The sequence below is a fragment of the Electrona antarctica genome (assembly GCF_951216825.1).
Source record: "Electrona antarctica genome assembly, chromosome: 13".
Lineage (NCBI taxonomy): Eukaryota > Metazoa > Chordata > Actinopteri > Myctophiformes > Myctophidae > Electrona > Electrona antarctica.
This window is the reverse complement of record NC_136794.1, coordinates 24,383,496-24,395,896: the sequence shown is the minus strand read 5'-3', so window position 1 is coordinate 24,395,896 and position 12,401 is coordinate 24,383,496. Positions and strand designations below refer to the sequence as shown.

General features: G+C 43.5%; 1 protein-coding gene across 1 annotated transcript in view; it reads right to left on the bottom strand.

Annotated features, from left to right (window-relative positions):
• The window catches only part of LOC306934899 (partitioning defective 3 homolog B-like), a 375,969-nt gene extending 363,962 nt beyond the window's left edge, over positions 1–12,007 (bottom strand). The window contains exon 1 of the mRNA XM_079517709.1: positions 10,864–12,007. Within this exon, the coding sequence (XP_079373835.1) occupies positions 10,864–10,980 (117 nt within the window). The 5' untranslated portion in view covers positions 10,981–12,007. The remainder of the gene's footprint in view (positions 1–10,863) is intronic.
• Between the last annotated feature and the right edge of the window lie 394 nt (positions 12,008–12,401).

Genomic DNA, 12,401 nt, shown 5'->3' with positions numbered 1-12,401 from the left:
TCAGCCCTCAGGGCCTGACCTAGAAAATTATGAAATAGATGATCTCTGTGTGATTATCAGGATATGACTAATACCTCCGCTAGAGATAGCGACTGTTGTGGTAAAACTCTCTGCGCAGCTGGGAGACGTGACATACCTTTTGCACTTTCCCCTCACTCCCCTACCCCTCCCCTCCCTCTCTATATAAACAGAGCTTTTCTAACCCTGGGGGTATAGAAAGAGCACAGGGATTTCATTCAGTCCCCATAAACAGCACTATTCTTCCGCCTAGGCCAGCGATACCCATTTGTACACCGGTGTACTGAGGGCTTTGCCATTTCCCTGTGCAATGTTACTTCACCACTACAGTGCACTGGAGGGGAACAGACAATTGCAGGAGAGAGAGCCTTCTCCCAACCTCACGATCCCCAGGCTTTCCGCAGTACCCATGTTTCCCTACTCTATATCTGGTCATTTCAAGACAGACAGACAGAGAGACAGACAGACAGACAGACACCATTTCTACGAAACGGCATTGTCATCCCAAATCTCGGCAGTCCCAGCCGATACGCAGTTTCTACTTCCCATGTTGCAGGTGATATAAAGTCTTAAGGTCATTTCAAACGGGCAGCGATGAACGCACATGTTGTCGCCTGGATCAACGACAGGTCTGCTCCAGGTCTGCTCAAGAGGGGCGCAACGACACAAGCGTAAAAAATAGCTTATCAAGCTCTGGTGAGTCGCGGGCGTGTACTGTGCACGAAACGAGCACGCGCGCAACAAATCCACGAGACCTCGCTCACTTAAATACGCTCATGATGTTGCCCCTCGACCTCTCTGCGCGTACAGGAAAAAAACGCAGGTCTCATTGAAAATGAACTATAGGCGTGTTAAATCGCTTCCTGTTTGAAAGGACCTTTACACTAAAAACAGGGTCAAAAGTATATTTTACATAATTATTACATTGTCTATTTGAGATAATCACCAACATTAAAATGTGAAATAGCAGATCTAATGTGTCACTTTGTGACGCTTGTAGATCTGCTATTTCTGCCATTTAAAAAAAACGTATAAAAGTATAGAATTGTGTCAGTAATGTCTTAGTATATTTAAGTTATTTGTCATATCAACCCTGTGTAATTTTTGATACGAGGCCTTAAAGGCAATGTGAAATTACATTTGTATTCATTATGTCAAAAAACTATTAAATCGTTAATCGCAATTATTTGTAAGACAATTAATCGTCAACTTAATTTTGGAATCATGACAGCCCTACATTTCTACAGAATGGCTTTGTCATCCCAAATCTCGGCAGTCCCGAATCCCGATATGCAGTTCAATCATCCCATGTCGCAGGTGATATAAATATGTCTTACACTCAAGAGTCAAGCTAAGGAGCCAATAGGTCAGGAGCCCATCTCCTGTTTCTGTATCGCAAAGGGGCTTTATGTACAAGTACACCCCCGGGCCAATACATTGGACATTACCCTCGTATGTCACAGGGATTTACCCCCAATCCAACCCTCGATGCTGACTGAGTGCCAAGCAGAGGAGCCATTGGGTATCATTTTTCATAGTCTTTGGATTGACTCGGCTAGGGATTGAACCCTGATCTCCCAAACTCATGGCGGACACGCTAAGCACAAGGAGCTGGTAAGGCAGGACCAACTGGGGGTAGGTGAAATAGCGAAATCCTTGACTGGCTCTGAGGGGCCGTTTACAAATGAACTGCAATCTGATTGGACTAATGTCCAGCAGCAAGCTGGTCTGAGTTGCCTCCATAGCCGTAAGCCTGATAAATTGTTCATTGTACAATGGTTGTACAACTAGCCTGTATAAAAGCTCACGGCACAGATGCGACAGGTTGTAGTGGATTCGAATGCCATCAACGCATTGAAAGGTACGAAATCCCTGCATTTTGCATTGATCACGGCCAGAGATTAAAATAGGGTGCATTTTGCATCCCAAAATAGTTAAGGGACGCAAGGGACGCAATAAAACAACGACCTCTGCATCCACGGGATGCACTACTGTACTGTTTTTTTTTTATTCTAGTTTATTTTGCTAGCTTTAGTTATAATAATCATTTCTTCTTCTGTTTTCTACATGGATATAACCACATTATAACCATTATATAAAATTAATGCAAAATATGACTCCTAATGTCGTTGAAGTGGGACTCATAAAATGTCCCTGGGACTCATCTAAAAGACCATCCCTGCATCCCGGGACTCATTACATTGAAAACCTACCGGTATTCACATCATGGCTGCCGTTTAGACAGCGGCGACGTGCGTTGTCCGACATTACAAACCCTAACACTAAATCTAACCTCAGTCTTAACCAGCCATGTAAGTCCCCTAACCTCGTATCAGTTTTAACCAGCCATGTACAGTAAGTCCCCTAACCTCGTATCAGTTTTAACCAGCCATGTAAGTCCCCTAACCTCGCATCAGTTTTAACCAGCCATGTAAGTCCCCTAACCTCGTATCAGTTTTAACCAGCCATGTAAGTCCCCTAACCACGTATCAGTTTTAACCAGCCATTTAAGTCCCCTAACCTCGTATCAGTTTTAACCAGCCATTTAAGTCCCCTAACCTCGTATCAGTTTTAACCAGCCATTTAAGTCCCCTAACCTCGTATCAGTTTTAACCAGCCATGTAAGTCCCCTAACCTCGTATCAGTTTTAACCAGCCATGTAAGTCCCCTAACCTCGTATCAGTTTTAACCAGCCATGTAAGTCCCCTAACCTCGTATCGTTTTAACCAGCCATGTAAGTCCCCTAACCTCATAGTAGTTGTAATATGGCCATGTAGTCAGTTGACAACGCGCGTCGTCCCTGGTAGCCGTGATCAACTGCACAGAATGCAGCCTACTGAGATGCTCCAGTAGACACGTCTATACTGGAGCATTGAATGCTCTGATTAAACATGACTTTGTCCCTTTAAATGCATTGATGGCATTCAAAACGGGTGCAGGTTGTGAGCTTGTAAGCTTGTGACGCGTTGTGCACTTGTAGATCTGCTATTTTCACTAGTTTGAGTCCCAGGCAAACGTCTCATCTCTCTTTTGGGTCTCGACCTGAAAGGTTTGGGAACCACCGTGCTAGACCCCTGGGGGAATAGTACGGTCATCAATCATCGAAGTACATATAGGCTTTAAGTGGATAATAGACTGGTACTGTAGTTTGTCGAGCCTAAATGCATTCCTGACAATTTCCTGTGGTTTGTAGAAATAAAGATGGCACGCGGCGTGTCATCCTGCCCCACCCTGCCTCGCAGGTCTAATTTTCTGTGTTCTGGCACAGGGCCAGGATGTTTTACTAGGATATATCAGCTTGTTTGGCCAGGCCTCCTCAGCATTCCACCTTAGCATCTGGCATTCCCTCGACTATTGAAGCCACAAGCACAAAGGATTTATTTTTAATACTCAGATTAAAACTGATATATATAGATTTCATAATTCTGTTCTGATTTACACTTTGATCTTGCTTTTGTGGATGATTAATTAATTAATTCAATATCCAAGTCTCATATCACGATACGATATCATTAATATTGATACATCGCCCAGACCTAAGATAAACAGTTGTTCAATGTATTGAGCTGTACAGACAAGATAGGAGAACAACACACACATGCATGCTAGCAAACACACACACGAACGCACGCACACACATGCACACTTCCCCTCCCGCTTTGTTTGCCTTTGTAAATGAAGAAGCCTTTTTCCACACGCTGATTATTTCCTGAGTGACTCCCGTTAAGAACAATCGCTCTCTCCCACCATCCCTCCTTCCCTGTTAAGTATCATCATGGCCTATCCCTTCAGTTCCCCCACCACCTCCTCTCTGCCTCCCATTTCGGACTCCTTTCAAAGTCTCTTCCATTTCCTCACCTCCCCACCGCTGTGCGCGTCGCTATATCTTATCTATTAAATTCCTGGGTCTTAATTTCTTTCTGCCAATATCGCACCTGTGCCTCCCTGTTCAATCAGCAGTGAGCGAACTCTCTGTGTTCCGTCAGCAGGCTGTCTCTCGTTCTGTGTATTTCTTGTGTCGCTGCGTATGGAGTGAGGTTGGGGCTGTGGGGTGTTAGGAGGCTGTGATAATTACCTCTCACACAGTCACCAGCACACTGGCTGAGAGACAGGATACGGGGCTGTCGTCCTGTAGGGACCAATGTAACTGATGTAACTACAATCTCTCTCATCACATCCCCCACTGCTCCACAGCCAGTGGTGGAAAAAACTACTCAATTGTTTTACCTGAGGCCGATTATAAAAAGCCTTCTAAATCCTGACCTAAGTTTTCTGAAAAACTTCAAATATTTATATACTGTAGCAGCAGCATCAATTTCTTTGTAATTTTGTAATACTGTACATAACCCCAAAAGGGGTTCCCTTCCAGAAGGGTAGGGTTCCCGCCTAGAATGGGTTAAGTAAAAGTATCAATATTGCAATGTACTGAACTACAGTACTACTCCGTTACTAGTAAAAGTGGGGAATTCAAAATGTACTGTAGCAGATCTACAAGCTATGCATTGTGAGCTTGTAGATCTGGCCGAAATGTATATAGCCTACAGTAAGGCTGAAGGTACAATATTTGCCTCCATGTAGTGGAGTAGAAGTTATATACTTATGTATTGTGCTTATACTTAATCACAGTACTTGAGTAAATGTACTTTGCACCACTGTCCACAGCTCTGTCACACATTGGTGACATCACTTCCACAGAATCCACACACGTCCTAATCAATGCAGCATTACAGTATCGTAGCGTGTAATTCAAACACACAGCATTCCACCGATTATTGCACACGTTCATTCTTTGTCGCTTTCTCGTTTCACTCTCACTCTCTCCCTTTTTCCCCTGTGTTTGGTACTAGATAACAAAGTTGTGTATCAAGTCAGATAATTAGTCAATATACAAGCAGATAACACAAAAAAAAGGTAACTCTTCGATGCACTTTAAAACACAAAACATCCCCCCCCCCCAATAGGAATGGAAAAACGTCAAAGCTCCGATCTCATTTTTAAATTGAAGAAGAAAAATAAGGAAAAAGAAAACCACTGCTTTAATGGGTATTCTCTGTTAGCTGCTCCTAAGTAACCCCTGTGAGAACTTCAAACAAAGCAGCTGATAAATTGGCTGCCAGTATCAGTTAGCAACAGCGGATGCATGTAGGAACACACAAGACAGGGAAGAAAAAGTGTTTTGATACCACCACCACTCTCGGGACTGACTGACGGAGTAGTTGTATGTCTGTGCTCTGTGGAGAGGGAGGGAGAGAGAGAGAGAGAGAGGCGGACAGACAGACAAAGACAAGATGGATACAACCGACGGAGTAATACACAGAAAGAGTGATAACATGAGAGTGACGTCCTGTGTGCGATTTTAAAAACATAATTTGAGCGATTAGGGACGGCAGAGGCTCACTGCACGTCTCTGGCTCTCTAATCCTGAGACACATTAACAGCCATAATTACAAGACAACAACAAACTGACACAGAGAGAGAGAGAGACAGAGACAGAGAGAGAGAGAGACAGAGAGAGAGAGACAGAGAGAGAGAGAGAGAGAATATAAAGATGGATGAGATGCAGCAATGAGGGACAATGTTTTCTGGCCCACAGCGAAGGGAAGAGAAGGAGAGATGGAAAGGAAAGAGGTAGAAGGATTGAGGGGGAAAGAAACCAGACGAGAAGAGTGATGGCCTGGAGGTAATCGATTAACCGCCGTTAAGAAATTCTTCAATTAAATCGAAAATTCTGCGGATCCATCATTGGGCGGTTTTCTGTAAATGTAATGCTGTCTGCGCGTGGCCAAGGAACGCACATGTGGGCCGGTTAAGAAAAGTCCCCCCCCACCTTGGTAGCCACAGAACCGTTAGTGAAACAGAGGTGGAGGAGAAGCTAATGTTTGAACTTTGATGAAGGTAGAGTGATGACACGGCGAGAAGGCATCGCACAGAGCAAGACGATATGGAAATGGGTAAAGGGTGATGATGATGAGAAGAGAATGGAGGAGGAGATGGAGGCGGGGTTAGTAAGAAGAAAATACAGAATAAAACAAACTAGAAAGGTGCAATTCTGGGAAATTACAAGTGTGGTTGCACTGTTCTTGATGAATTCTTGTCTTGCCATTTATATTACATATCAATTGTGATGTCACTCCCGCCTGATTGGACATTATATTGTCCGATCAGAAAATGGACTTTGGGCGTTACAGTCAGAGAAGGTCACAAAAACATCCATTGAACTCAATGAACAAAAAAGGTTAACAAAAAAACTGGGTAGGTGAAATTAAAGTTCTCAGACCTAGAACAATAGTGCGTTGCCTACAGTAACTACACTAATGATGAGAGAAAGAGGAGGACAAAGAAGACAAGGAGAGTAGGAGGCTAGGCTTAATGGTGATAACACACACATACGCACACGCACACACAAGCAGTGTCTGTGCTTAACCAAGCATTTCATTCACACACTCACAGCAAACAATGAATTTCATTTAGACACTCAGTCTTAATCGATAAAGCGGCTCCATTACACACAGAGCAGAAAAACATGCCAGCCTCTCACTCGCTGACCATTAAAAACAGGTTGTGTTGTGTTGAGCTGTGTTTTGCTGTTGCACTGCATAGTGCCGTGTTGTGCTGGGTTGCACGGCGCTGTAGAGCTGCCAACGAATATTCCATATCCGAACGAATTTTCGAATCAAAAGAATAAATGAATAACTGAATATATAAAATTAAGGTTTGAATAAAAAAAAAAAAAATGCTGTGCAAGTTTTCGCGAGACGGTGCCGTGGGTAAGCGTTGTGAGCTTGTAGATTAGTTATATTTGCCACACGACATGCCGACACCGGCATACATTGAAGAATAAATCAGCTGCCTCGCACTCTTCCTAAACGCAGACTACGCAGGCTGCGTAGGTTCCCCGATTCACAAAAGGCCCCCGCCCGCCCTGCGCAAAGTCGGCAAAGAGCGCACTACGTTATTTGCGTACGGACGGTGCGCAAATAACGGTGAGCACAGGGCGGGCGGGGCCTTTTACGTTATTTGCGCAGTGAGTGTACGCTGCTCAGAAGGGTGAAATCTTCCGTCAACAGCGTACCTAGTGATCAGAATCAGAGACAGGCCTGGCCTACACCGAAACTTATTTTGCTTCGGTGTTGTTTCGGACGGACGGGAGAGATCTATCACTCATCAATCTTCAATCATGAAGCGACTTTATCCTTCAGGAAATGATAAAAAGATAAATAAAATGCGTAAGGATGAACTGCGGCGCCGGTCCGGCAGCAGCAGCAATGCAGTGTTATGTTCTGTGAATTAATACTGCCTCCGTGCCGTGAAGTTTTACGGGAGAAGGGAGAATGCATGCGTTGTGTTCCAACTCGGTTTTCAGCAGCGCCAATGCGCGGAGAGAGAGTTGCGCCAGCAATGCGATCTTAAATGTTATGTCTCAGGTTGTATTGGTGTAAATATAATTATTAAAAAATCCGAATGGCCCCGAATCGGAATCGAAATCCGAATGGGTCGAATTGCTCGAATCCATGTGGGTTTTTAAAACGAATATCCGAATGTAATTTTTGGACAATTCCGGCAGCACTACGGCGCTGTGCTGTTGTATTGTGGGTGGCACAGTGGTGAAAACACAACCGCAGAGACATGGGTTTAATTCCAATTAAGACCTGGAACGCATCTGTCACCTCAGCTTTTAACCACTTTAGCCATTCATTTAAACTTTAGCTGTTGGGAAAAACTGCAGATATACAAGCTCGGTAGAGCTGCTATTTTTGAAAAGTCTTGAAAATGTGGTGCAAATCTTTGAATATACAGTATATTCTTTCAGAGCAAATGTTTTAAGTAACTAAACCAAATGTTTTAACTAAACCAAATGTTTTAACTCAGACCTGATTCTACAAAGGCCTTTGTAGAATCAGGTCTTAATGGTTTAATTCCCAGCAGCGTAGCGTCCAGCTTGGCACGGCACTCAACTGGACAGTCGGCAGGTGCGCGTGTGTCCACGTCACTGCATTAGTGACCCGGGCACCGTTACGCCCTCTCCTGTTTGAAACCATGTGCTGCCCGTTGAAAATAAGTGGTTGGTTTACTCCAGGTGCATCGGAGGAAGCACATGGAAGTCAACACCTTTCCCAGGCCAAAAGTGGAGAGGACTGCGTGCTTCGAAAGCTTTCACAGGTTGTGCAAGGACTCGCTGTGCTTGACCACAGGATCAAGGCATACACAGTGCTGTCTTGATCCCGCCTCTAGCTGCCGCTGATTGGCCAGGCCGTTTTGTGGCCGGGCATCAAGTCTGCCTGAGAGTTCCCAGATGGGAGCAAGAGGGGGGAACCCAGTGTACTCTCTGCTGCCCCATCTGGCGGAGTCAGGTTAACTTTGAGTGGCAGTCGGGGAAAATGGTCTTGCCAGAACATGATTTACTATTCTCTGCCTATCGGGTCGCAACTCGAACGGTACTCACGTGGCTCAAGTTCACTTGAGACGGTGGGCCTCCGTCGCGGTCTAGTCCATATAGTTATGAATGTCTGTCTAGTCTCTAGTCTGCAAAAAGGAAACACGGGCTGACGTCACCGGTAGGCTGGCACCACCTTGGATCTGTCTAGCCTACATATTAGATCTGCTCGTATAGTATCAAGTTGGTGTTTTGTGCACAGTGCTAGTGCTCTTTCAGCAGTACATTTCGGTAAAATGGGATTCATTTAGCCTAAGTAGGCTTTATCACCATCACCTTGTTTTCAAATTAAAAAAACGGTTTCAAAACTTCAGTTTTTCTTCATAAAAATGTCACATTATAGCCGTGGAATTTCTATGCATTCAATGTATTTACCATGTGTTGCTTACTGCAAATCACTCACAATGGATTAAATGCCTAAATTAATTAATTTTGCGTGGTTATAAGCACAACCTGTGTAGGATTTAGAATGTTGCAGGAGGACTTGACAGGGACTGCACTGCAGTACACATGAGGAATTTAAATTGGGAAGAAAATGGGGGGAAACACACAGGTAGCACACGGCTAGGTCTTTGATAAATTAAGTGCTCGTTTTCAAAGTGTTCAAAATGTATGAATCTACTGTATTGCCACATCACATCATATCATCACTACTTTAAGATAATAAATAAGTGAAGAAAACATGATTGCAAAGAGGATAGTAAATGGGGAAGAGGATTGGGTTTGGAGGGACAAGATGGAGGAAGAGGACAAGGAGGAGAAAGATGACAAATGCAGGGACGACATATAGAAGGAGGGAGGTGCATAGTAGGGGAATGGAGAAGGTGCGCTGGGAAAATAAGAAAGAAGAATTAATAGGTGAAGGAGGTATAGGGTTAGGTGACATGATTTAGGAGTCAAGTAAGAGGATAAAGAGAGGGAGAGAGCGACAGAGGTAGTGAGTGGGATAGAAAATAATATAAGTGCATCTCAGTGAACTCAGTATATCCGACACACACACACACACACACACACACACACACACACACACACACACACACACACACACACACACACACACACACACACACACACACACACACACACACACACACACACACACACACACACACACACACACACACACACACACACACACCTTTCTATCACATCAATCTATCTTTCTATATGACTGGTGTGCTCTTTGAATAATGTAGCCAATATGAAGAGAGTCACTGAGAAGATTTGCTTGCCTGATGGGGGTCACAAGGTCTCTGCCCCGGAGGAGCACGGAAAACCAGCAGGAGTCATAAAAGGAATCACAAGAGGTTCTCATTTACATTTTTTACCCCCTGACACAGAAATGGAAACGACACTCGCGCCCGGCTCCTGTCTGGACAATGAAACCTCACGTCGTCATCAGAAAAGCCTTTTAATTTTTCATACGGCAATTATGTGGAAGTGGACCTCCATGGCTTTGGCTAATTTCCCCATGACTTTGGGATATGAAAGCGATATTGTCTTTTCATGATGTAAAAATGATGGCGCCCTTTTATATATATCCCCTGTGCTGTGACTCGAGGACATTTTCAAAAATCATTATGAAACTGCCGTTTCATAAAAAGTGATGCAGCCTATTTCTGAAATCTTTGATGACTTCTATGAGATGATAAGGCCTCTGTAGAGGCATCAAACGAGTAAGTGTCATGGGAGAGAAAATTAAGACTTCTGTTCATGTAACCTAATTTATACCTAAAAGCTTCCAAAAAGTAAAAGGTATCAGAACCGAGATACAGTTGATAAACTTAACGCCGGCACATACAAATTTAAGTCAGGGGTGAAACAACTGCTTAAATCAGGCTTAAATAAAAAATGTGTCCAGTCAACCCCTGTTCGCATGCGCAGTACTGCTTCCGTAAGATTGCATTGGGAAAACGGGGAAAACATGGTACTGGCTGACAAACAACTACTTTGTAAGCGGTTGTTTTACCCCAGACTTAAAATGTTAGGTACGTGCCGGCGTTAAGTTTATCAACTGTATCTTGGTACTGATACAGTACCTTTACTTTTTGGAAAAGATACTGCGAAAAGGGTTTAATCCACCGTTTGTGGACGGCTCGACCCCTGCAGGGATATCATGGGACGGAACCTCGTCTCGCAGATACTGTAAAGCGTTCTAGACTGGTTCCGTTCTAGATTCTTGTAATGGAACAAGTTTTCGGTTCCAGTTCCAAACCAACTTTTAGGGTTCTCAACCAATTCATTTTCAGTGGAAACTCAACTGGTTCAATATTAGGTGGGGAAAAAAGAACCAAACTGGTTCAACACAGGTGGAAAAGGGGCTTGTGTGATTTGTGGCTCAAATGCAGAATAAATAATATGATTTAAGGTAATGCGTGTGACGTGTACATTTGTGTTTGTGGTCATTTTACCTGTTCCAATAGTTTCCTGTATCTCTGTGTGGCTTGCTGGATGAGATCTCTCACGGTCCATCCTTCTTTGCAGGGCACCACCACACCAGTACGCCCAAATGTCACTGTCACCTTCATAATAGCACTCTCCTCTTCATCCAAAACTCAGGGCCTCTGAATATTAAGACGAATGATGGCAATAATGATTCCCAGACCCAGTTGCAAAAAAATAAGGGGAATCCTGAAATGTGATTAATAATTACATCCCTGAGGAAAACCGTCTTCTGGTCCAATCCAATGTGGTCTTTAAGTTGTCAGTTTAGGTTCAACAGCAGTGGAGTAAAATGTAACAATGTTTGTCTGAGTCCCCAAATATACAACCAGACAGTTACATCCTATAAGGTGCCTTGGGGTGAAAAAAGAACCTAAAGTATCTATTCTTATTGTTCTACCATTACCTCTTTATGACGCAGTAAAGTCAATAGTGATCTCTATTTGACAGCCAGCAGGTGTCGAGGAAAACACTTGGGTAACAGGTTGCAGAGTCCATGAGAGTGTCAAAAGTAATCCACCATCACGAGAGGCTGGGCTGGCAGCTGTCAAGAAGAGGGAAAATACAAGCCATGACATCCATCAATAAGACGTAGAGATGTATAGCCCATGGGCTAACGTTAGTTAGCAATGCTAGATAGATCTTTGATGCAGGTGACCAGCTGGCTAACGTTAGCAAGCTATAAAGGGATGTACCTGTAGAGCACGAGAAGGCTCACTGGAAGCTAATTAAAAGGGACAAAATACAGCTTCTTTTGTTTTGTAGGAGGAAAAAAACGAGTGGAAACCAAATTCACTCCAAAGTTAACGAGCCTATAATCCCAGGCTAGCTATTGTTAGCCACCTTAGCTGAACTTTGGGAGGGAGGGATGCATCTCTCCATAAAGTTTTTTCCACTCGAACATTCCCTTGTTTCAAGTGGTCAAGTCAGCAGCTAATATATCCGCTTCATCACCGTTACATTCCGTTAAGAGCCTAGGGCTCAGTAGGTTTGGATATTTGGGGGCATGTGAAGTATGAAAATGCGGCTACGAGGAGGCAAATACCACTGCAATGTGTCAACAAAAGTTTTTGAAATTCCTCCAGTCCCGTTGTTGCTCCTGAGCAGTTCCTGAAAAACTCCTCCACTCTCCCTGCTGGCTGCTGTCACTTGGTTTCTTAAAGGGACAGTAGTGCGCTTCATCCTCACAGCCTGTGATGGAAGAACTTCTCAAAATGTTTTAGTTTTAGGTAAAAGTTAATACCACAATGTAGAAATACTTCAGTTACAAGTAAAAGTCCTGTAGTATCTCAACTTTACTTGAGGGAAAAGTTCATACTTAAGTTTAATACCAATAAGTAGTTATAAAATGTATTCAGATATATTGAAAATAGCAGATCTACAAGCTGACAACACATCGCAAATTTCAAGTAGCCAAAGTTTAAGGGCTGAAGTTGTAGTTGTGTATGTATGTTTTGTAATCTAAATCTACAACGTAACTTGTATTTAAGTGCCTCTGAGATGTACA